General features: G+C 43.6%; 2 protein-coding genes and 1 long non-coding RNA gene across 5 annotated transcripts in view; 1 reads left to right on the top strand and 2 right to left on the bottom strand.

Moving 5' to 3' along the window:
- Positions 1 to 303: 303 nt before the first annotated feature.
- On the bottom strand, positions 304 to 21,675 carry LOC122879270 (segment polarity protein dishevelled homolog DVL-3). Of its 3 annotated transcripts, XM_044203193.1 has the most exons (15): positions 20,589 to 21,675; positions 18,744 to 18,813; positions 18,482 to 18,615; positions 16,085 to 16,179; positions 14,986 to 15,130; positions 12,622 to 12,718; positions 11,927 to 11,996; positions 11,179 to 11,318; positions 10,220 to 10,296; positions 7,845 to 7,912; positions 7,265 to 7,345; positions 7,047 to 7,181; positions 5,710 to 5,877; positions 4,529 to 4,750; positions 304 to 3,420 (listed from the first exon to the last, which is right to left on the bottom strand). In XM_044203193.1, exons 1-15 carry the CDS (start codon positions 20,762 to 20,764, stop codon positions 3,137 to 3,139), a joined length of 1,962 nt encoding a protein of 653 aa, XP_044059128.1. In that variant the 5' UTR covers positions 20,765 to 21,675; the 3' UTR covers positions 304 to 3,136. The 3 variants fall into 3 exon arrangements, with proteins under 3 accessions (XP_044059128.1, XP_044059130.1, XP_044059129.1); XM_044203195.1 differs by lacking the exons at positions 7,047 to 7,181; positions 7,265 to 7,345; XM_044203194.1 differs by lacking the exons at positions 11,179 to 11,318; positions 11,927 to 11,996.
- On the top strand, positions 12,685 to 14,357 carry LOC122879273. Its single transcript, XR_006378669.1, has 2 exons — positions 12,685 to 12,765; positions 13,664 to 14,357. It is a non-coding gene; the product is annotated as an uncharacterized LOC122879273 (long non-coding RNA).
- Positions 21,676 to 21,815: 140 nt separating the features above from the next.
- The window catches only part of rnpepl1 (arginyl aminopeptidase like 1), an 18,398-nt gene continuing 14,119 nt past the window's right edge, over positions 21,816 to 26,094 (bottom strand). The window contains exons 10-11 of the mRNA XM_044203191.1: positions 24,481 to 24,623; positions 21,816 to 24,111 (exon numbers count right to left, since the gene is read on the bottom strand). Of these exons, the coding sequence (XP_044059126.1) occupies positions 23,812 to 24,111; positions 24,481 to 24,623 (443 nt within the window). The 3' untranslated portion in view covers positions 21,816 to 23,811. The remainder of the gene's footprint in view (positions 24,112 to 24,480; positions 24,624 to 26,094) is intronic.

Here is a 26,094-nt window from a genome sequence, read left to right as displayed (position 1 = left end):
ATCACAGAGTCCAGTATCACAGAGTCCGGTCACAGAGTCCAGTATCACAGAGTCCAGTATCACAGAGCCCGGTCTCACAGAGTCCAGTATCACAGAGTCCGGTCACAGGAAACGGCCCCGAATAAAAGCTATTTGTGGACTTAACTAGTTTTTACTGGAAAGTCTCGGTCAAAACCTAAAACAACCTCAATTTTAACAGTCTAACCTTTCTTTAAAAGTCCAGAACCTGCACAGATCCGGCTCCACACAGCAGATCCGGCTCTGCTTTTCTTTCCGGCTTCGTTTGAAAACACGACAAAGAAATTCAACACAAAAACTCTTTAATTGTGTGTTTTTCCATTTTGAGCGTCAGAGAGTGAAGACAGACAGCAATAAAACTGTGTTCACAAATAAAAACAATAAATAATCATTAAACTTTATACAGTCACCGTGAAGCTCAGCTGTTTATCCATCGTGGGCAAATATCTCATATACTCAAATATTAAAATATTAAGATACAGTACCTGCGTGCTCAGGTGTGCACAACACGACTCAACATCAGGCGTTAATCACAAACATGAACCAAAACAGGGAAGAAGAGCAGGGTTAGATCAGCGAGGTACACAAGTTTGACTCGTTCACCAGTTCCTGGCTCCACTGAGACCTGGATCCTGCTGACAAACTGGATACAGCAGAGACTGGTCAAACTGGTCTACTTCCAACACCCAAAACCACCACATCAGCTGCAGTGTGAGCACGCTGAGGCCTGAACAGTGGATGCATCCATGCAGCCACTTTCTGACGCTTATCCAGGTCCGGTCCGGTCCAGCAAGGCAGCCCGGACCCCCTCCAGCTCCTCCTGGGGGATCTCGAGGCGATCCCATCGGATGGGATGTGTAATCCCAAGATCATGTTCTGGATCGAGCCTGGAATAGCTCCTGATCAGAGGCCCGAACCGCCTCAACTGACTCCTTTCAACGTGAAGGAGCGGCGGCCTCTGAGCTCCTCGCCCTGTCCTGAGGGGGGGCGCTGCCCCGTGAGTTACTAACTAAAGCTCATAAGCATAGCTGAGGGTCTGAACGGTAAACCAAGAGCTTCGGTGATCCGGTTAAAGGCCTACAAAGACCCCGAGATACTCTTTCACGGGGGGCAGTGACTCGCTCCCAGCGCAGTGACCAATCGGCCACTGCCCGTCCCGGTCTGCAGCAAAAACGCACTTTAATGAACCGATTTATCTGCAGAAACAGAAACTGCGGAGATGAGATGTGGGTGGCAGTAAAGTCGGGGGTGTAGGTGAGGGAACTATGGCGTGCAGCTGAAGCGAGTCTCTCCGAGAGGACTGAGGTGGCAGCTTTTATAGGGACTGATCAGAATCACCGCAGACCTGCTGACCCAACACCCACTGCCAACACGGAGAGACTTGCTCAGGTTTACCGGGACCGGATGGATTGTAGCGGCGGCCTGAACACCCCACCAGACTGAAGAACACCATCATACACCATCAAACTCCCAGGGCCCCTCCAGTATCCTTGCACCGTAAAAAGCTGGTTGGACTCCACGTTGCTCCTCCTGAATCTGAGCGGTGCGACGCCCCGATAGTTAGCGCACACGCTCCGTTCCCCCTTTCCGCTCTTTGGGGCTACTGCGTCGTCAGGCCGAGCCAGGCGGCTTTTATAACGTTGCTCGGCTGCGTACGCGGCAACGTGGACGCACGTCAGTAAATAACCATCAAGTATTCAGCCACGCCCGAGTATAAACGGTATTTTATATTTGAAAGTGTATAAAAAGGGAAATCTGGGGCTGCGTCGGTTTTATTTTACGTTTAATCATATTCACTCATCAGACAATATTCTGTTCAATAAATACTGTTTGTCTGTACCTCAGTCTGTTAGTCTGTTACGGACAGGTGAGGAGGGAGGAGCGCAGTGGAGGTGTGGCCAGTGGTTTACCTGGCTCAGGTGGGAGGGCCCCTGAGCACAGGTTAAGGTGGTTGGCAAGGTACGGAGAACAATAGGTCAGAAACTGTTCAGTAACAGAAGGCAACTTGCTCTGATATTCTGCTCAACAGTGTTTTGATGTTTGCTGCACAGGAGCGTGACAGGTTTCACTGTCATCAGCTGTAGTTTTGCTGCCAACAGTCTCTAGAATGACTGATCAGCGTTCAGAGCAGAGGCCTGCCTCCCCTTGTTATATTTTATTTACAGTCTGTCCACGGCCTCCCAAAACCAGTTTTTGCTTCCACAACAATGGAAGCTGCACCGCTTTTGGCCTGCTGATACTTTCTGAGCTGCTCCAGGAGATCCGGGGTTAACATACTCCTTCCCCACTCCAGCGTGGAGGCTGTGAACACGGACCGCTCGGACTCCATGTCCCCAACGTCCCCTGAGGTGCAGGGGATCCAACGCCAGACCAGATGCTGATCAGTTCCCAGCTCTGCTCCTCTCTTCACCTAAGTGTCCAAGACAACCACGACGCTGATCATAGATCTTTGACCTAAGGTGTTCTGGTACCACGTGGGCCCACCACCCGCAAGGGCGGGAGTAGAGACGGAGCGGAGACTAGTTCTAGGGATGTGGAACGCCAGCTCACCGGGGAAGGGACCCCCTAGGAAAGGGGCCGCAGTTGGTGCCGGAGTAGGAGCCATACCGGCTAAATGTACTCTGCACACTGCACTGCTCGTGAGCCAAACTCTTGGATGGGGGCTGGACTGTCTCCGGTGGGGAAACCCAGGAGAGTCCGGGTGAGCGCCACTGTGGTGAGACTGAGAGGAAGGCTGTGGCTGAGTATCTGGCCTTGGAGTCTCTGGATGTAGTCCTGGGGAGGACTCTATAGTTTCTGCTGGGGGATGTTAGCAATGGAAGCGGTGCTTTGTTACTTCTGTGCCAGACACATACCAAACAGTGGATGTAGATGAATAAATCCACCTCCGATGTGGTTTAAATCTCTTCTGACATGAAAATAAAACCTCCCTGAATGAGTTAAATCAAACCTAAGTTTTCCTCAGTCAGTGGATTTTTGTTAAAAACTTAAACATGATTCTTAAATCACCATCAGCAGATTGTGTACAAATGTCTTGTTTTTAATAGCAGAAATGTGACATTTAAACCAGGAAGTGTGTTTCCAGGTCCATCACCTGACAGGACATGACATCACAGAGTCACATGACATCCACAAAGAAATCACTGGGGTTTCCCATGGCCAGGCAGAAGGACTGTCGGGAAGCCGAAATGTCGCGACGCTGACCACGAGATGGCGAAGGGGCCGGTGGGAGGTCCTTCGAGTCTTTGTTACCATGGAGACCAGAGAAGGAGGTGGGGGACTGCGCTGGCAGCTTTTTGTCAGGCGAAGCACTCGCTTCCCGTTTGGTCGGGTCTGATTCGCTCCCTCCTCCTCCTCCCTCCTTCGGCCCGTCGCTGCAGTTCGATCCGCTGCTCTGATTTCCTGTAGAGTCACAATAAAACATGACATCGTTATGTCGCTACAGTATACTGTATTAAAAGTATAGTGTTGTCCTAATTTTCCATATTTAGTTAGTTTTGTTATTTCGGTCTATTCTGTACACAACATCTACTTCCTGTGTGTCCGTCCTGGGAGGGGGATCCGTCCTGGGAGGGATCCGTCCTGGGAGGGATCCGTCCTGAGAGGGATCCGTCCTGGGAGGGGGATCCGTCCTGAGAGGGATCCGTCCTGGGAGGGGGATCCGTCCTGGGAGGGATCCGTCCTGGGAGGGGGATCCGTCCTGGGAGGGATCCGTCCTGGGAGGGGGATCCGTCCTGGGAGGGATCCGTCCTGGGAGGGGGATCCGTCCTGAGAGGGATCCGTCCTGGGAGGGGGATCCGTCCTGGGAGGGATCCGTCCTGGGAGGGGGATCCGTCCTGGGAGGGATCCGTCCTGAGAGGGATCCGTCCTGAGAGGGATCCGTCCTGGGAGGGATCCGTCCTGGGAGGGGGATCCGTCCTGAGAGGGATCCGTCCTGAGAGGGATCCGTCCTGGGAGGGATCCGTCCTGAGAGGGATCCGTCCTCTGCTGCTCCTGAGCTTTCTAACATTTTTCCCTGTTAAAGGAGTTTTTGGGGAGTTTTTCTGTATCTGAATCTGAGTCTGAGGACTGTAAAGCCCCCTGATGTAAATAAAACTGACCTGACTTAAAAAAAAGAATAAGAATAAGAAACTGTAGGCGTGCTCGCAGCTCAGCGCCCTCGCTGCCACCGGCTCGCCATGTGGTCGCTCACGCCTCAAAGTAGCTGACGCGCTGCTACTCAGGCGCAGAAATGTCGCAAAGCCAAAAAGTCTGATGGTCTGTAGAGATTATTTATTATTATGAGAAAGTGTTATATAGCTGCCCACATGGTGGCGCTATTGGTGAGTCTTTGTAACGGCCTGAGGGCAAACTTAAGGGACCCTGTGTACCAAGTTTAATGTCTTTAACTTTTATGGTTTGTGAGATATTAGTTGAGAAAGACGAAGACATCCACATTTTCTATTGATCCTTATGGGATTATGTATTACTGTATGTTTGTATAAGCATGCTTATTATCATTATCTGTCACCTTCACTGTGCTGACTTCCTCCTCCTCCTCCTCCTCCTCCTCCTCCTCCCCAGGCCGGCAGCTGGTGGAGGGGGTGAGGCGAGCTGTAGGGGTGAGGGACAGGGTACTGGTAGGGGAAGGCTGGGGGCCACTGGGGGCCCGAACCCGGAGCCAGCGGGTCACAATCTGACCCTCCTCGACTGGAGGCTTCTTCGTGATCCAGCAGAGACATCACACCCAGATCTGAGAGACAGATGATATTACTGGTCTGAGAGGATCAATACGGGCTGAAGACCCTGAAGTCAGATGCTGCTGTTTCTCACCAACATCTGCTCGAGTTTCCTGCAAAAGAAATACCTGCAGGGACCTTTTAGCATCTGTGTGTTTGCGTCCTGGAGACCATCGTGTGCCGAAACAAATCTCATTAACGCTAAAGCACAACTGTCGTAGCTAAACACCAAAGTCAGACCCTGAAAGTGACTGAATCACCTGTTCAGCTGCAGACGTGTCTTCTACTTAGCTGGGACGTCATTTCTTTCCAGTTTCATGATAAAATGGACAGTTTACAGTCGTGCGGTGAACTGTTACTAAATTACAGTTTCTGTAAATGGAAACTCTGCAGGCGTTAATCAGAGAGCAGTATTCAACAGGTGAAGCGTTAACTGCAGTAAACTGTCTGAACGTTACTGCTGCTACTGAAACAACACATCAACAACAGCTCAAATTAGAATAAACAACATTTGATTATGATTAATTATTCGCAGTTTGGTGTTTAAATTCAACTTTCCTTTATGGAGAGAAATCCTGGGATAATACCGACATTTTCCCAGGAAGTCCTACATTTTAAAATTAGAAGGAAACTTCAACTCCAGTCAACACAACATCAGCGAAAACCCTGTTTTTCTCAGTTTTACACTAATAAAAACCATCAGATTCATTTGAAAGAAGCTAAAATTACAGAAGAATCATCTTAATATCTTTTTAATTCAACAGTACTGTTTTAAACTAGCTGAGTGAAATGAGCTCTAATGAGTGCAAACACTGTGACTGAATGGAGCTGCTGACTCAGGTGTTTTTGTCACCATCTTGTGGCCGATGGTGGTTCTGCACCTTCAGACACAGATACAGTGTGTTGTACCTGATTTATCAAAGGTATAAGGTGTACAACCTGTTTACCACTGACTCCTTGTGACTGTCCTCACCTCCGCATAGGTCTCCGAACACGTAGTAGCACTGTTCGGAGAAGGTCACCTTGCTGACGGTGTGTCTGATGTAACCGGCCTTCAGCAGGTTTCCTGCATACTTGCGAGCTTCGCGGCGGTCTGTGAAACCTTCCAGGTTCCGGTGGAGCCAGTCAACCACGTCCGAACCTGGACGGACGAAGATAAACTGAAATTACAGGCTGATCTTTGTAGAACTCGTTGGATAAATTAAGAAATTTGAATCAATTCCCTTTTGGATTTTGGATCATTTTTTGAGAATACGAAGCAACTCTGATGTCACAGCTCCGGATAGTCTTCTCCATAACGGCGACTGCTGAGGCTCCTGGGAACTGTAGTATTTACATCCTACTGACCAGACTGAGGGGAAAACCTTGACTTGTCAGGAAGTAGAGTAAAATATCTGTGTGATGATGAGAACAGAACCCTACAGCATCGATCAGGAGACGAGTTCTGCGTCCAGGATCACAGACCTGCAGTGTACGATGCACATCAACACACCCGCACCCACTGTGTTATATCTGAGCTCACATTAAAACGCATCATCACAGGTAGACGCTCATCAACAGGAAACACAACAGTCCGACAGTCAATGTGCTCCAACCTCACGGATCAGAACATCCGTCCGCTGTACCTTAAAGGGCCAGCGTGGAGGGTTTAGCGGCCTCTAGTGGTGAAACTGCAGTTTGCAGCCATGTGAACACCGCTCGCCTCGCCCTCCCCTTCCAGGCGTGGAGGAGAAACTACGGCGGCTATGAAACTCGATAAAGGCCCTCTGTAGAGCCGGTGTCTGGTTTGTCCGTTCTGGGCTCCTGTAGAAACATGGCGGTGCAACATGGCGGCCTCCGTGGAAGGGGACCCGCTCCCTCTGTAGATATTAAGGCTGATTCTAAGGTAACGAAAACACAACGCTTCTTATTTTCAGGTGATTAAACACTGATGAAAACACACTTATAAATATTATATTATGTTTCTGCCGACAGCTGCTCCTGAATGTTCCACGCTGGAGCTTCATCTACTTCTTCTATCTGTACAACAAATCGACAACAGGGAACCTTGCACCAATGTGACCTTAGTCCTTGTGCGCCACTCGGATTATATACCTCGCCGCTCAAAGTTCCCCCAGTTTTGACTTTGTTTGTCTTTGACTTTTTAACGAGCAACCAATGAGATGACGGTTGTTGACGATGTAACCTGAAAGTGACCCATTATGAACGAAAAGGAGGAAAAAGGTTTTATGCACCCGAACACTTGCTGATCGTCAAGTTACAACCCGTCTTCCTCCAGCGTCAGACTGAAATGTGAGCTGAGCTTCTTACCGATGAAGGCGTTGGGGATGGTGATCTTCAGCCACATCCGGTCCCGAACCTCCAGGCCTGACTCGGGATTGGCCATCGCCTTGACAACAGCTGTGATGTCGCTGTGGATGTTGAGATGGTTGTCTTCATGCACGCCTGAGAAACACCGGCAGATTATTGTTGGAGTCGTGGACGGACGGGTGATGGATGTATGCTGCAGTGGCTGATGGGAGTCTTACTGTAGTGTGGGAGGAGCCTCCCTGTCATGGCGGCGGTGTGTGACACCCAGGCAGCGGGGTCGATGGGACGGACCGGCTCGCCTTCGGGGATGTGGGGAATGACGGAGGAGGACAGAACAACAAGACATACACAGTGTGTAAGTCTAACGTCACTATATCAGAATTACATCAGTAAATACTGTCGAAAAACTGATGAAATCAAGTCAGATTATCGCATTTCATTATGTTACATTCAAAGTCCGTCTCTTAAGTCCCGGCATAGATACAGGCGTGTGACTGAATGTGTAAATAAATCACTGGGGCTTCTTTTCGTGGCACAGATATCCGATATACTTTGAGACAGATTCAATACGTTTAAGAGGCTTCGCTGAACTGATCGCTGTAAGGAACAGTAGCAGTTCATTTTATTCATTTCTGATGATAAATGAAGACATTTTAGGAAAGCGACGCCCATTTTTCCTCCTCAGGACTTGGTTTCAGGTTAGAATGAGGTTTAAGGTTAGTGCAGGCGATAGAATAGATTATGTTAACGAGGGTCCTCAGAAGTATACAGACATGTGCGTGTTTGTTGTTGACTCACTCCGCGGCAGTGTGAAGCAGCCTCGTGGGTTTGGATCCCAACACTTTGCCACCGTTAACGTCACCGGACTACAGACAGAAGGCGACAGGCAGCCAGGCAGACAGACAGGTACAGAGAGAGACAGGAGCAGTAGCAGTATTAGTAGTATTAGTAGTTTTAGTAGTACATGTAGCAGTATTTGTACTTCAGCCAACCAACTCATGAGGTTTGATGTTTACGTGAATGTAGAACATGTTCAGAGTTGATATTTGGGATTTAGACTCTGACCGTCACTCCCCACAAAGACCAACACCAACTAAAGCACAGCAGAGATTGGGGAGTGATGATTATAACTTCTCCACTAACAGGGAAACCTGTTACCTCACAGAGTGAGTCAGGTCGTCCAGCAGCATCTGAAACCAACTTTTACAAAGTCAGAGTCAGTTTGACTGTCTGACAATTTTTGTAACTTTACGAAACCAACAATCCGACAACAATCTGCTTCGGATTTCACGTCTCACTGGTACCTGAACAACAAGCCAACACCAAGCAGTCCTGCACTGTTTTAACACAACAGACAGACAGGCAGGCAGGCAGACAGGCAGACAGACAGAGAGACAGGCAGGCAGACAGACAGACAGACAGACAGGCAGGCAGACAGGCAGGCAGACAGACAGGCAGGCAGGCAGGCAGACAGGCAGGCAGACAGACAGGCAGGCAGGCAGGCAGGCAGACAGACAGACAGGCAGAGAGACAGACAGGCAGACAGGCAGGCAGGCAGGCAGACAGACAGGCAGACAGACAGACAGGCAGACAGACAGAGAGACAGACAGGCAGACAGACAGGCAGACAGACAGAGAGACAGACAGGCAGACAGACAGGCAGACAGACAGGCAGGCAGACAGGCAGACAGACAGAGAGACAGACAGGCAGACAGGCAGACAGACAGGCAGACAGGCAGGCAGGCAGGCAGGCAGACAGACAGGCAGACAGACAGACAGAGAGACAGGCAGGCAGACAGACAGGCAGGCAGGCAGACAGGCAGACAGCCATGTCACTAAAAGTATAACACACTCAGCTATCTGATAATCAGCTGTTTACTTGACGAACTCCTGAAAAGTAAAACTCGGCTGTCGCACCTGCAGAAGTGTCTGCGGCTGCAGCACCATGAACTAACGATGTTAGTATTTATACAGTACTTTCATGGTCTTCATAGCTAATTTCACTTCCTCACAAGCTTCACTCAAACAGAGAAGCAGAAGCAGCAGCGGTAGTAATAATAGTAATAATAGTAATAGTAGTAATAATAGTAATAGTAGTAATAGTAGTAATAATAGTAATAATAGTAATAGTAGTAATAATAGTAATAGTAGTAATAATAGTAATAATAGTAATAGTAGTAATAGTAGTAATAATAGTAAAAATAGTAATAGTAATAGTAGTAATAGTAGTAATAATAGTAATAGTAGTAATAGTAGTAATAGTAGTAATAATAGTAATAGTAGTAATAATAGTAATAGTAGTAATAATAGTAATAGTAATAGTAGTAATAATAGTAATAGTAGTAATAGTAGTAATAATAGTAATAGTAGTAATAGTAGTAATAGTAGTAATAATAGTAAAAATAGTAATAGTAGTAATAGTAATAGTAGTAATAATAGTAATAGTAGTAATAGTAGTAAAAATAGTAATAATAGTAATAGTAGTAATAGTAGTAATAGTAGTAATAATAGTAATAGTAGTAATAGTAGTAAAAATAGTAATAATAGTAATAATAGTAATAGTAGTAATAATAGTAATAGTAGTAATAGTAGTAATAATAGTAAAAATAGTAATAGTAGTAATAGTAATAGTAGTAATAATAGTAATAGTAGTAATAGTAGTAAAAATAGTAAAAATAGTAATAGTAGTAATAGTAGTAATAGTAGTAATAATAGTAATAGTAGTAATAGTAGTAATAATAGTAATAGTAGTAATAGTAGTAATAGTAATAGTAGTAATAGTAGTAATAATAGTAATAATAGTAATAGTAGTAATAGTAGTAATAGTAGTAATAATAGTAATAGTAGTAATAGTAATAGTAGTAATAGTAGTAATAATAGTAATAGTAGTAATAGTAGTAATAATAGTAAAAATAGTAATAGTAGTAATAGTAATAGTAGTAATAATAGTAATAGTAGTAATAGTAGTAAAAATAGTAATAGTAGTAATAATAGTAATAGTAGTAATAGTAGTAATAATAGTAATAGTAGTAATAGTAATAGTAGTAATAGTAGTAATAATAGTAATAGTAGTAATAATAGTAATAATAGTAATAGTAGTAATAGTAGTAATAATAGTAATAGTAGTAATAATAGTAATAGTAATAGTAGTAATAGTAGTATCGGACGTCTCACCCTGGTTTGTGAACGATCTCTCTCAGGACTCGGACAGCGTCGTCGTTAGTCATGTTCTCAAAGTTGATGTCGTTCACCTGACAGACACACAGAAGAAAATGCTGCTGTTGGTATTATTGCACTACCAAATACTATTGTAATGATTTAAATGTGCTGTACAGGTGATCAAAAATACAAATGGCTGTTTAACTTTGTTCACTTTGTCTCAAAAGTCTGGAAAAGAAATCGAGATGATTGTTTAATTAGTATTTATTCGTATAGTTGTATGCAGGACACAATAATCAAAACTGAATTCTTTCACTTAGTTAGCAGAGGTAGTACCAGGCCCGGCTCTAGACAACAGGGGGTCCTAGGTGAGACTTTCTTTGGGGGCCCTCCTTGCTCTGCCTGCAGCCGAGAACTATGAAATAAAACTATATATATAGTTTAACGATATATATAACTGTATAACACTATTATTTGTTTTATGAGGACAACATAACAACCCTTTGATATTGTAACTACCACAGTTCCTGCAGTCCATAAAGTGGGCATAATCCTTGCATGACATTAATACACAAAACACACATTCATAGTCAACATGCCGTCATTAAGACTTTTGCCGTCAGGCCTCAAATCAGAGCGACATCAAGTCTTTGTAACCTGCCAGCGAAGCACAAGGGTGATGCGACGGCGGGAAAACAAGAAACGCTCACCAGCAGGCACACGATTCAAAATAATCTATAAAACAATCAGATCAGTCCTGCACTAATAGTCTGATTTATACATGGCTTTGATTATATTTCCGGTATTGTAGATGCTGCAAATACTATAAATAATATTTTCATTTCAGTACATTCTGACAGGTTGATGCAGGGCAGCTTGTCAGATATTTATTCAGCACTCATGCGTGATGCTGGCCTGCGTAACTGCGTATTCAGCGTACGGGGCGGGCCGGTGCCGGGCAGCACCAGTCGTACCTGCAGCAACATGTCTCCGGGCTCGATGCGTCCGTCTGCTGCCACCGCTCCTCCCTTCATGATGGAGCCGATATAAATCCCTCCATCTCCTCTGTCGTTGCTCTGACCAACGATACTGATACCCAGGAAGTTATACCTCTCTGACAGACAGACAGACAGGCAGACAGGTGAGCTTTGCTGGTAAACTCAGGTGACATCAGAGCTGCTGTGAGACCTCACGGGCGACTCTTTGATCTTACTCCTTATAACTTTGCATCATTTATGGCTGATTCTGTCAGTATCATATTAATCTAATGGTTGCTGTCTGTCTGGCTTAGCTGGAGCCTTCAGCCAACTGACATGGCAACATTATACGTCCTGTTCGCATCAGCCAAAGCATGATGGGAACTGCAGTTCTAAAACTCCGAACATTCGTACATACAAGCACCACTGACGTGCCACATCTGTCCAGCTAAGACCTGCAGAGACTCAAAGACTAAGAAAAGAGACAAGAAGAAAACCTGAGTTGTAACTGTGTTCGCTAACCTGTCCTGGATCCGTACTGTATCTACAGGCATCAGTTTGAAAGAAGAAGAAGAAGAAGAAGAAATCATCTCTTCTATAAAACTGCTGCTTGTTTTATATGAACAGGAAAACAGCAGGTAACATAAAACAGCTGAGAGAGAAACATGATCACAGCGATGAAGTGTTAGTGATGTTCAAAGCCTCCAGACTCTGGTGTCGTCGTGTCTGTCAGCTCTGTACTCACCCATGTTCAGAGTTACAGTGATGACGTTGAGCGACATGGTGGAGTCAGTGACACTGCTGAAAGACACAGACTGACGCACAGACAGACAGACAGACAGACAGACAGCGAGACAGATACAGCAGGACAGACAGGAGGACAGAGTTAAAAGATAAGAGAGGGAAATCAGACACATAAAGGTAGAAGACAGAAGAAGCTGCTTCACTTCATCGAATAACATCACTGACAGAATCCAGAGTTTTAATTTCAAACACCGTAACACCGGAGGCGTCCTCAGAGACACTGTTCCTGAAACTCACATATCATCCCTCCTCTCGCTCCCTATCAGCTCTCTACTGTCTCTATAAATGAAAAGCAAATCATTCTCGATTCAGAGAACCACTACCACAGCCTGAGAGACAGCACAGAGGGCTTAATAATAGCACTACCTGCACGATGCTCCACAGGATGGTACTGTTGGCAGTGAGCCTGGCATTTTCCCTGTTTCATGATCTTTGCACTGCATCACTGTGCTGATTGTGTTTATAACGATTTCACATGAATCTTTAAAACTGGAATCTGAGTTTAAGTTTTAGCTCTGAAATCATCATTTTTGCCCAAACAGACAGAAACATAAAGAGACGCTGAACTCTGTCATTAATGTCATGTGATGTGGTGTGTACCTGTGTGTGTGTGTGTGTGTGTGTGTGTGTGTGTACCCTCTCCATCCGCTGTGTTTTCGGTTTTCGGTGGCGGCGGCGTTGTCGCCTGAAGAGTCGAGGCGAGGAGCTGCTCTGCCCTGTTGATTGGCTGAACCTGGTGTGACATCACAGAGGGAAACACGCCTGGTTGACACGTTACAGGTGAAGGTGTGACACAGTTGATTGACAGCTCTCTGGTTACTAAGCAACAAGGTGTTCATCAACTCGGTCTCAGTGATTACATTTAAATTATCATTAAAAACCCAAATGAATTGATAATCTAAAAAATATACAAGAGAAGCAAAAATCCTCAAAAAATATTGTAAAATATTTGTAGGAATGCTTGAAATAAATATTTCCCCATAAAATAAAGCAAAATGCAAAAATATAAATCTAAACATTCTGTTTAAATTTAAATAAGTCTAAAAATGAAAATTGTAATTGCAATTTTACAAAAAAGTAAGAAAACATTATTAAATTAATATAACATTAAATAATGTTAGCAACAGGAGCAGAAAACAATATAATGTAATATAATATTGGTAAAAATTAAACTAATGAGACAAAAATCTAAAACTGTAGAATAAAGTATGAATTTACAAAATAGATTAAAGATTGTGAAAGATAAAAGAATATAATTATAAACATTTAAAAACAATTTTAAAAAATGACATCCAATCAAATTTAAAAATTCAGAATCACAATGAATGTTAGCACGTGTCATACATACCAATGAAAATATAAGAATAAACGTTTGAAAACAAAATCATACAAATATATGTGAAAGTTAATCAGATAAAATGAAAACATAAAAATTAAATCTGTAAAAAATTAATAAAGTAAGATGTAAAAAGTCCAAAATCCGGACGAATCCTAAAATTAAAAAAATATATATATTAAAAAGTACAAAACCAGAGATGAATGACTTCCTGAAATCCTGAAACTCTGAAAAGTGTTTGATTGTAAAGATTATTCAAAAATACATAAAAGTGAGCTAAATGAGTGGAGGCTGTACAGCAGCTGACTGAGTGACGCAGGAACAGATTATTTCTGCTCTCAGATCAGCTGGGACTCTTTTATCTGATGGACAATACACACTGCACCGCCGGTCACGTGACCTGCAGCAGCCAATCAGAGGAGGGGGAGGAGACCAGAGTCTGAACAGGTTTACTGGAGCAGAAGAAGATGACCTGAGGGCAGGTGAGTGTGTGTTATCTTCAAACTGACCAATCACAGTGAGAGCTGCTGATGATGTAAATGAGCCACATGTCAGAGAGTTTCTGTGTTTATGTTCAGGACATTTAAAGGAGCAATTCAACATTTAACATTTTTACACTTTTTCATCTCTGTGTGTCCAGTACAGAGGAAACAACACATGATAGAGACAGAGATAGGCACAGGACTTGTTTAGCTTAGCTTAGCACAAAGACTGAAAGCAAGGGGAAACTGTTAGCCTAGCTTCGTCAAAGCCCAAATTCCACAGTGTGTTTCTACTAAACCTCCAGCTAGTGGTGGTCATCGCTGATCTACATGTAAAAGTTTAGAGTTTATTAAAAATATGAAATATGAGCTGATACCACACCAGCCGAATTTACCAAAACATCAAATAATTTTGTAAAATGTGTCAAATTTTATTTTCACAAAATTGGCAGATTTCAACTAATTGGTTGAGATTGTTGTTGCTGTATACAGCCTGAGAAAAAGACTGCAGACACTACTCAGGGCACAAAAAACCACTGCAAGCTCCTCTGCACGTTTTACAATTAAACATAAAATAATTTCATCTATATTTTTATTCACAGTTAATTGTATTAAAGATTCAAATACAATGTTATCTATCAAAGTATCAGTTCTCTACCAAGTAAACTAAATGTGATTTTAAGAAGGTTTAGTTCATTACAGATACAGCTGCTTGTTTTTCGTTGTACTACCATTACACTTTAAAAATTCTCATCGTGTGTGCCTGTTTTATTGTTCTGTTATGTCAAATATATGTTCATAAAAGTGTTTTTATATTAAAATCCTACTATTTTCTCCTCATGGAAAAAGACAATATTTTTAATGTCTCATACTGAACCCAGAGGAACTGAAAACTCCCCTTGTGTTGTGTTCAAGGACCCTTTAACGCCTACAATTTACTGTCATGTCGGCTGCAAGAAACATGATCCTTTTCACAATGTTTGTTTTTTGAGTTGAGATTTTCTGACAGCATCGTTCATGAGCTTTTAAGATGTCAGAGTGTACTTGAACACACCACCAAGGACCATCCAGACGCTCTAAATGTACTTATAATCAGGTTACAGTTAGGGGCTTGTATTACTGTATGTCAATGAGGGTCCTCACAAGTATAGACAGACAAATGTGTGTGTGTGTGTGTCTGACCTTCCTCCTGAGTCTTCCTCAGAGGAGCAGAAACTGGTCGTCTCCAATTGGCTGCTCTGTTGGGTTGACGAGCTGTCACCGCCACCTGTTGGCCCCGCCCCATTCTGCTCAGCGGGTTGGTGGGTGTGGCCATTCAGACTCCCACCTGCAGAGACAGCAGCCAATCAGTGACACAGACAGCAGGATGATTGACAGGACTGGATCTTACATCTGCTTTCAAACAGTCAGAAGAATCAGATCTAACATGTTTTCGTCAACGTTCAGACGACTGACGGACGGCTGCTCGCACCAAAAGTTTTTTATGTCTTTGTCCTTTCCAAACTGAGACGATACCACACAACCCATGAACCCTTTATAGAATATTTTCCTTCTGCCGGACACTGATGCAGAATTTTACAGCGTCTTTATTGAGCCAAAACAAGATGGCAGCCGTGAGCCTGGAAGCAGCTGAACTTCAGGATGCGGAGCGCTCAGTGGTCACAGGTGTTTCTACCTGGTTAAAGTTGTTTTTAGGAATTTTCCCTGAATCTGAATTGAGGGTTCAGCGATATAAGGCGAATCCTGTGAGGTACATTTATAAAGAAACACCAGACCAGAGGGAGTTTTAAGCAAAAAGTCTGGAACCCCTTCAAAAGACCCTTATTGCCCCTTCAAGGACACCTTGAACCAATTCAAGGACACCTGGAACTGACTCAAAGACCTCTGGAACCAGGTGGAGGATCCCTGGAACCCCCTCAAGAACAAACCCAGTAAACAACCTGGGATTCTTTCAAGGACCCATGGAACCATTTCAAGGATATACTGTATATGTATAATCTATTTATAATTTGGTCATCATATCAGGACAGAGGGGGTCGCACGCAGATCGTAAAGCAGCCTCAGGCTAATTGTGATTTGTGATATTGGGCTACATACATAAAGTTGACTTGACTTGACCCCCCTTAAAAACTCTTGGAACCCTCTCAAGGATGCGGAGTCGGGATCCCAAAGCAAAGTAGATTGATGAGAATAAAACAAATAAAAGAATTTTTCAGCATTCAGTTGATGATGAGATGTTTTTATTTTCAGTTTGTGTTTATGTTGATAGAAACAGTCTCACCTCGGTCTCCCGTTCTCTCTCTTCTCTGTGGTGGTGAAGCGACAGGTTTGACCTCTGACCCCTGCAGTTCGTCCTGACCGCTCACAGCAGCAGCACTGACAGACAGACACATACACTTTATCTTTATATACATGTACATTACAGAGAAACAAGTATTTCTACTAAGACGGTGTAGTCCCTCATTCGTCCAGCAGTGCTCCATCGTAGAAAAGGTTTCAGTCGTAGTCGTCTGGACGCTGTTTTCAGAATCAAGACGTTTAGGCTCCCATCCGGAAGTCAAACCAGGCAACACTTTTGCATCTAAAAGCTACAAACCACACATCTGAAGACAGCGAGGTGGAGATTCTAAGTAGAGAGAAGAGTTGGGTTGAAAGAGGAGTCAAAGAAGCCATTTTTGTGAAAAAAGAAAACCCCTCTTTGAACAGAAATGGTGGTCTGAGATTCAACTTGCCAACGGTTTACCACAGTGTATTAACACCGTGGTCAAGCCAATCACATGCTAATCAGGTACTTAACAGTGATGAGGGAGGTGCAGCCAGAAAACAATAGGCCTGATTACTGATTACTGGGCCATCATGGAAACTATTAGGTCAGTTTCAGGTGAAACTAGCTAATCAACAGATACTCAGGTAGACTCCTCCCTGAGGGCGGAGCTTATGTAACACAGAGTAGCTTAAATTTCCAGTTCCCGTCCCATTTTTTCACAATTGAGAATGACTTCCGGATGGGAGCCGAAACGTCTTGATTCTGAAAACAGTGTCCAGACGACTACGACTGAAACCTTTTCTACGAAAGTATTTCTACTGACTTCTAAAACTAGGACTAAGTTCTGAAACACACATTAAAGTGCAGAGGTAATTGTGTTGAGTTCCTCTCTGCCCTGCTGTGCTCTGGCTAACAGACTCAGGGTTGCACTGCTAATTATTTGGAATTACTAATGAACATTTATGAATTTAAAGTTAAATATCAGCAAAAACAACGATGGGGAACTTTGGGAGTTACCCACAACTGTAGAAAAAAAGAAACACATTGCTAAAGAAAGAGTGAGTAAAGTAACTAAATACATTTACTCAAGTTTGAGGTACTTGTACTTCACTTGAGTATTTCCATTTTATGCTGCTTTATGCTTCTACTCCACCTCATCTCAGAGGGAAAAGTTGTACTTTGCACTACATTTATTTGATAACTTTAGTTACTTTGCAGATTCAGATTATTAATTACAACATATCAACTAATAAATGATGAAGTATTATTAGAGATTAAACTACCCAGCAGTACCAGCTGCAACATTAAAGTGATGAACACATGAATGCATCAATAATTATAATAGTTTTGGTACTTTAAGTATTTTTTTATGCTAATACTTTTGTACTTTTACTTAAGTAAAGTTTTGAATGGAAGACTTTTACTTGTAACAGAGTATTTCTACTTTTACTTTACTAAATAAAGTATCTGAGTACTTCTCCCTCCTCTGGTAAGAAGCCACTTGAATATATAAAGTCTTCTTCATGTGTTTATGTGAGAGACAGACAGGCGGTCTGATGTCAGCTGCAGTGTTTACTCTGACCAGCAGGTGGAGACGGAAACACGTCAGTTTCTTCAGTAAAGTTTATTACCTGTGTTTATAACCTGTAACTGTAACCTTTGCTGCGTGTCATCCCCGCTCTCTCTCTCCACAGCTCCACTATTTGATATAAGGTCATATTGTTTGGGCTGATCAGCTTCATGTGCTGCACAAAAGATTTATACGATTCAAAGTTATCAATATTCATCGACACGTGTTTAAATATAAATACATGTTCTTGCCACTTTCTCTCCGCCATCTTTTAGTAACTTCTTCAAATTTAATCAATCGATCATCTTCATCTTTAGAATAAAACCAGACGGTCAGTTATCATCAGATACAAACATTATCAAGAGCTTATTATCACATTTAATTTATGTCATTTATTTACTTTTTGATGATGTATGTTTGGGTTTTTTTTTTACAGATCTGCTGGTTTGATGAACTTTTCATTCATTTTCTTTGTATTTTTGTTAAATTATGTTGAATTTATTGGTTTAGTTTTGTTTTCCTTCGTTCTCTTTCTTTCTTTTCTTCAGTCGAGTTGAGGCTTGTTGTATAAATCTTGACGTCTTCTGTCACATCTGTTATTTCTACAATCTGCTTTTATGTGTTTTATCATTAGTCCTGTAATATCATCCAGAGCCTGAAAACCACCTTTCACAAACTAATTATAGGTGTTATTCAGAGCTTTTGTTGCTGCCTCAGGTCTTCGTTGTCTCTTCGGTCACACTCAACAGATCTGTGATCAGTGTTTGAACAGCAGGACAGTCGAGCTGCTGAGACACAGGTGAGGGAGGCCAGAAGGCGTGTCAGGTAAGACAGGTACTCACTGGAAGGACGGAGGTCTGGAGTCTCCGATCCCACCTGTCCTCTCTACGGGGGGCGGGGCCAAGCTTGTGGGCGTGGCTACAGACTGAATGTCTGATCCCCTGAAATCTGACTGACAGGTTTCTGAAGACACCAGCTGGAGAAAACATGAGACACTGTGAGACACCTGGAGGATCAGGAGAGTCAGCAGGTAACGTGTGCGTGTGTGTGTGTGTGTGTGTGTGTGTGTGTGTGTGTGTGTGCGTGTGTGTGTGTGTTTCTGACCCAGCAGACGACTCGTCCGTTCACAAAAGGCAACCTGGCGTCATCGTCACTGATCTCCTCTTTGACCACCCTGTTAACACACACATCTTCACCACATTATCATCATCATCATCATCATCATATCTGCTTCTTTGCCAGTGGACATAAAAACTGAAGGAGAGAAGTACTACGACTCCCAGGTTGCATTTCACTAACAAACAGCCAATCACAGAGCTTCCCATGAACATTGACCTGAAGATTAAACTGCTGAGAAAAGATTCATTTAATTAATTCATTCACTTTCTGATTCTGGATCAGTTTTGGTCAGTAACCACGGCGACGTGCTCGGATTCATGCCTCTGACTGTCTGTAGCAGCAGCAGCTGAGGCTCATGGGTATTGTAGTATTTAGAGACAGAACATGAAGCTGCGTGATGGTGAAAGCATCAGGAGAAACTCTGAAATACAGAAGGAGGAGAACACTTTGAGAACCTTCTCTGCTCTGTAGTTCAGGTAAAGAGGTGAGGAACCAGTCGTCCAGGTGACCTAGTTTAAAGGTTAGAGACACGCTGGACTGAAGGACTCCCAACGTTTCTATGTGACACATATCAGACGTGGATTTGCTCGTACACAACGGCACATAAGGAATCAGGCCTGTGATGTATGACATTATGATATTATTGAGCGTTTTTTAAGATGCAATTAAAATACGATGCCAATATCATGTCATTGGTGACAGGTGGACTTTAGCTCCACCCACAGAGGGTTAACACCGCCCCCTGTGGCCGAGAGGAGAACTGATCATTCCTGCTGCTGTTAAAGAGATGAAACAGTGGAGTGGCCCTTTAACGTCTTCTCAGCACACAGTCCTCACAATGTAGTCAACACAAACCGCACACACACACACACACACACAGCAGGCAGATTCACTTTGATTTTCTGTTTTTATTCTTTTACTTATTTATAAATTCTTCAGGTTATTTTTACATCCAGAGACGAAGCTCGGTGTGTTTAATAATCCGAGATGTTTTCATCTTTTATATAATCCCCAACAACACACACACACACGCACACACGCACGCACGCACACACACACACACACACACACACAGTTAGTTATATAACAGACTGTCTGCTAAAACCAAAAGCTCTTTAATATTCACTCTGATGAAATCTGCCTGCAGTGTGTGTGTGTGTGTGTGTGTGTGTGAGTGTGTGTGTGTGTGTGAGTGTGAGTGTGTGTGTGTGTGTGAGAGTGTGTGTGTGTGTGTGCAGATCTCCAGCTTTGTTTTCAGTCCTGACAGTAATCACAGACCCTGATCCTCCTCTTATTGATCCGGAAGGAAACTGATCCTGAGGCAGTTTTGTTTCCCTGTCAACGGAGCGGCCCGACTCATCCTCTGGTTCTCTGGTTCAGACGTTTCAGAGGATTAAACTCATTTCGCTTCGTGTTTGTCTTCGTTGAGCAGTTTATAATCTCACGGTGGCATTTTATTCAGCACAAACTCACCGCGTCAGTTTCACAAAGAGCCGCCAGGAACCCAAAACAACAGGCAGCTGTAAAACTTTACACATCTGTAAAACTTTACACGTCTGTAAAACTTTACACGTCTGTAAAACTTTACACATCTTTGGTGATAATCACTCAGCAGTTACTATAAAACACAGTTTCAGTACAGCAGCACTACGGAATAAAACTGTATTACAGTCTGTTTGCATGTAAAGAGATTTTATCCAAACTGGGTTTTGTGCTTTTTCATTGAAAATATTCATCATTTAGTCATTTTTTAAGCTGTTAACATTTCTTTAAGATATTTCCTGTCCTGCAGACATGAAGGGGACGCATCGGCTGGGTCACGTGACTCACCCGAAGTCGTCGTCCACCGACTTGAAGAAGAATTTGACGTTTGGTTTGTTCAGGACCTGTTTGAAGTCCGCCAGGGTGACGCGCTGCGCGGGCACGTTGATCCGGATCAAGTAGGGGGTCTCCTGGTCCTCCAGGTGGTAGATGACCCGGGTCTCCTCCGCCATGCTGTCCCCCATGGAGCCCGGCACGGCCCGGCACGGCCAGGAACACCGCACCGGCCTGGAGGAGAGACACAGAGAGGGATGCTGAGAGAGAGACACCTGTGTGTCCACCTGTCTGTCTCTCCCGCAGGTCTCCGGTCTGTTCTGGTCCAGATGCTGCAGGTCTCTGATGCTCTCAGTCTCCTCCGGAAGCCACGCCGCCGTCACGCCAAAAACGGTCAGCTACACCACTTCCGTTTGAGCCCTTCAAAATAAGAGTCGTCAGGTTTCTGCGGAGGGTGTGGAAGGACGGGTCTGCAGTGCCCGCGGTCCCCCTTATGATTCTAAAGGCTCTTCTCTGCCTGCTAACTTTCAGACCCCAGTACCAGAGAGACCTGTAGGCCTATGTTGAGTCCAGATTGAAACCAGCAGGGACCACGACTGGAAACGTCCAGGTCTGACTGTAAAGACCCTGCTGGTCCCTGCTGGTCCCCTCTGGTCCCTGCTCCTCTGAAACTGCTTCTCCTGGTTTTCAGATTCGTTCCAACTCGGTTTTACTTGAATTCTACATTAATTTTGTTCTTTTGTTGCCCAAAAGTTCTTTATTTGATTTGATTCATCATTTGTTGTTTTTAATTTGCTCTGTAAGATCACCTTTATCATTATTATTGTTATTATTATTATTATTAATTAGTGGCTGTTATTAACATTACGAATTGGAAAGTCAAAGAATTCAGTCAAAAGCAGGACCGTTCAGATCAACATGAAGCATCTTCTAATGCAGAGTTTATATTCATTAGAGCAGCCATTCCTTCAGCAGAACTACTTTAAACCCACATCCCAGAGGATCTGCCGCGTCCCTCCACACCACTGTCTAACTGCTCGAAACAGCATTTCATGGGATTTTTCCCCCGCTTTTATTTTGAAGGTAACGCCACATGTCTTCCGGCGTTGTGATGAAGACTTCCGGCTTTACATTTCCGGTGTTTACTGAAGTCTCTTCAGAATAAAAGCAGAGAAGTGATTCGACACTTTGATGTGAGCTTCCAGGTTTTTAGATTTGGATCAGAAGAAAAAGGAGACGCTGCTGTTGTGACGTTTTATTAGCAAAGAACACGTTTCTTCAGACTGTCGCTTTAAAATAACTTTTTAATGTCGCTTTAAACGTCGATATGTTTTTCCTACCAGAAGACCCCCTGGAGGATCTGCAGAAACCTCCTTCAAGCTGCACTGGAACCCCTTAAGATCCTTGAGATCCCCTCAAGGATCTACAAGGACCCAGCAAAAGGTCCTGGAAACACTGAGGCAGTAAAAATACAATCTGTAGTTTCAAGTGATTATTTGTAGTCATTACAAACTCTCTGTGAAGAGGCGTTCACTGACAGCTGGGAACAGTGGGGCGTTTCTCATATTCAACATGTTTCAGCTTTAAATCATTTAAGTTTTTTTATTTTATTGTTTTTTAACTCTCAAATATTGATCAGTATGAGCCTCGGAGTGATCCAGTATTGATCACAGCAACAGCAGAACAGGTTCAATAAAATAAAAGCGTGACATTTGCTACTTTTCAGAGTAAATATTGTGCGTCAGTAAACTCCAGTGAAGAGGCTGGATTTGTATTGCTAGCTTTATTTTTATTGATTGAAGGTAAAAACAGTCAGAATCAACGTTAAAGGGATGAAGATGTACCGACGAGCAGAACTGAAAACTCTCAGTTCCCAGCTGCAGTGAACGCAGCATTAAGGCCACTCAGGTGCAAGTCTGCTGGTTTGTATGTTTCCTGCTGAGTCATGTGACATGCAGACTCCAACACAGTGAAAACGTCCAGGTGACGGATCAGAGACTCAGCGTGGAGCCCCGGGTCCTGGTCTGCAGGTCAGAATCTGAGGTAAACACGAAGGATCTGGAGCCACGTGTTCATTTCAGCTACGTTTGTTAAAACACGGACACTTTGCGAGACAGCGAACGCATCGCGAACACCAGGCCTGGCCCTCAGGTGTGTGACAGGCCTCGGGGGCTGCAGGTGGACCTGTCACGCTTCAGTTTCTCATCTTCACACGTTATTTATGTTCCAGAGGCTCATCTCTGCCCGGACGAGCTCTCGACGAACGAACGACAGGAAATAAAAACCTAAATTATGAGATAACGCGTCACAATGTCGAAGTCATTGATCGTCCTCGTCAAGCCCGCGGCCGCCGGCTTTCGTGGACGCTTCGATCAGAGACACAAAGTGCAGAGCGGAGGACTTTCTACATTTCACCGTCACACGAAACAATCGATTAATCGAAACATTATGTGGAGACTGTTGATGGTTTACGTCGTGTTTGAATCTGACGTTTGAAGACATGATGATGATGATGATGATTATTATTATTATTATTATTATTATTAGTAATGAGACTCGACTTCAGACCAAACAAGAAGGAACGATCAAAATAAAAATACTCAAAAACATTCAGACGACTTTAATCTCGTCAGCAGATTCAGACGAGTTCAAACGTCCGACAAACGAGCCTCCGAGTTCAGATCGATCAATAAAAAGTCGAAAACAAGACGAGCTTTCTGAATCGCAGACGATCGGTCGGATCAGCTGCTGGACAGCGAAGCAACACGTCGATCAGATTCCACGAAACAAAACCTCTTCAAGTTATCAGTTAAATTGCACCGCGGAGGAAAAATCTTTACATCGTCCGAAGACTGCGAGAAGTCTGACGTCCAATCAGAGGGCCCGTCCGAGGGCCGCCAGCCATCGGCTGTTAGCGCGGCGTGATGACGTCGTTCGGTCTGCGCTTCGCGTCTGCGAACTGATTGGAGCTTAAAAAACGCTAACAGTCACGTGATACGTCATCATAAAGCAGCAGCCCTGAGCCGTGACCTTTCACCCCCGACCCCGACTTTAAAAATCTGTGGAGTGAACTTCCTGTCGTACTCTTCTTCATCACAGTGTTCAAGCTGGAGCCGTCGCCACGGCGACAGCTTACATCATTAGCCTGATGACGACAACGTCCTACGGCCGCGTTCAGCCCTTCACCTGTAACGACCGACCAATCACAGCCACTGTGACGTGACGGGACAGGTGGACTTCATGCAGAGACGTTGACGTCCCGCAGAGCGATGGCGGAGGTCGTCCCGGCAGCGGCGGTTGCCGTGGCGGTGGGCTGCGGTTGCGGGGAGGGGGCTGGGGAGTGGGAGGGGAGTACGATGGCCAGAGCAGGGCCGTTCTGATTGGTCGGGGCGGTGGTCTGGAACAGGATCTGCTGTAACGTCCGTCTGAGGTTTGGATGCAGGCGGCGCTGAGTCTGGTTGAAAATCTCCACGGCGAAGCACTTCATCACCCCGGCAACCAGGTCGTCGTACAGCGGCACGGTGTACATCCTGGACGTCTGCGGAGAGGAGACCGTTAAACATGGCTGACAGGCGTGATGTCACACAGACGTCTCCATGGAGACAAAACTATTGAACCATTAATATCAGACTGTTATAGAAACCTGTTGCACTACTTATACATAAAACAAATATATATTATATTGTGTTTGTTTTGTTTCCGCTCTGTAATTATTTACTTATTTATATTTAGAACAAAACAATGATGTCAGTAATTTACGGACAAACTCACTTTGTTTTGAGGAATCCGGGTTTAACAGGAAATAGGAAAATATACTACAGGTGAGTAATCACGGTTAAAACACAGGAAAACATCCGCAGGTAATAACTAATAATAAAAACTGCAGCAGCACAGTTCTTGTTCTTACGTGTTTGTGGAGGAAGGCTCGGACTCTCGGCAGCTCGGGGTAGAAACTGTTCCTCACCACCATCTGCAGCCAGCGGATCTGAACTTCAGCGTTCAGACCGTCAAACAGCGACGAGTAACAACCAGACAGACTCGCCATCACATCTGAGGAGGACAGACAGAGAGACAGACAGGTAAACCATCACCTGGTAAACCTGCTCAGCGATGCTGCGTTCACAACCCCGTGGACAGACGCGTGTCAGAGGACATCAGCTGTCCTGAATCCGCGTGTTTCATCACACCTGTCTGACTCACTCTGATGTCACCGACTCTGACGTGACCTCAGCAGTGGAGTAAATGTACTTAGTTAATTTCCACAAGTGCTGTAATGAAAGGCGGGTCAGCGATTCTACTCCAGTATCTCCTCGCGGTCCGCTAGCTGTGCGTTCAGCGTGAGCGCTGAAACCCTCCGGTGTTCGTACTCAGCCCCGGCTCTGCGAACAGGAAACCCACAGAGAGGCTCGGACCGAGCAACACTGATCCAGCCGTGATCTGTGCGTCAGGTGACGTTAAACGACCTGCCCACGGACATTCAGCTGACTTTAGTTAGCCAGGATCTGCTGCTGTTGTGATGTTAGCTGTAGCAGCAGGAGAGTTGTGAGCGTCGCTGTCTGGAGCTGCTGTGCTGCTCTGGCTGTTAGCTTAGCAGCAGCAGCTGTAGGGAGAGTTTGCTAACCCACAAGCTAGCTAAGCTAACCCAAACCTAGCTAAGCTAACCCACAAGCTAGCTAAGCTAACCCTAACCTAGAACCAGAACCGCATACTCCTGTACAAATCTGAAGTACTTGTTCTTGCTCCTACTTTTACTTTTGGTACTTTAAGTTTATTTTGATGCGAATACTTTTGTACTTTTACTTAAGATTTTGAATGCAGAACTTTAACTTGTAACAGAGTGAGTATTATTATCAGTATGAGTAGTATTATTAGTATTATTAGTATTATTATCAGTATTATTAGTATTAGTATTATTATTAGTATTATCAGTATTATTAGTATTATTATTAGTATTATTAGTATCATGAGTATTATTAGTATGAGTATTATTAGTATCAGTATTATTAGTATTATTAGTATCAGTATTATTAGTATCATCAGTATTATTAGTATTATTAGTATTATTAGTATCATCAGTATTATTAGTATCAGTATTATTAGTATCATCAGTATTATTAGTATTATTAGTATTATTAGTATCATCAGTATTATTAGTATCATCAGTATTATTAGTATTATTAGTATTATTAGTATCATCAGTATTATTAGTATCAGTATTATTAGTATCATCAGTATTATTAGTATTATTAGTATTATTAGTATCATCAGTATTATTAGTATCATCAGTATTATTAGTTTTATTATTAGTATTATTAGTATCATGAGTATTATTAGTATGAGTATTATTAGTATCATGAGTATTATTAGTATTATTAGTATCATGAGTATTATTAGTATGAGTATTATTAGTATCAGTATTATTAGTATTATTAGTATCAGTATTATTAGTATCGTCAGTATTATTAGTATCATCAGTATTATTAGTATCATCAGTATCATCAGTATCATTAGTATCATCAGT

The sequence above is a fragment of the Siniperca chuatsi genome, linkage group LG7, assembly GCF_020085105.1.
Source record: "Siniperca chuatsi isolate FFG_IHB_CAS linkage group LG7, ASM2008510v1, whole genome shotgun sequence".
Taxonomy (NCBI): domain Eukaryota; kingdom Metazoa; phylum Chordata; class Actinopteri; order Centrarchiformes; family Sinipercidae; genus Siniperca; species Siniperca chuatsi.
The sequence above is the reverse complement of the archived record's forward strand: the minus strand, read 5'-3'. Positions and strand labels throughout refer to the sequence as shown.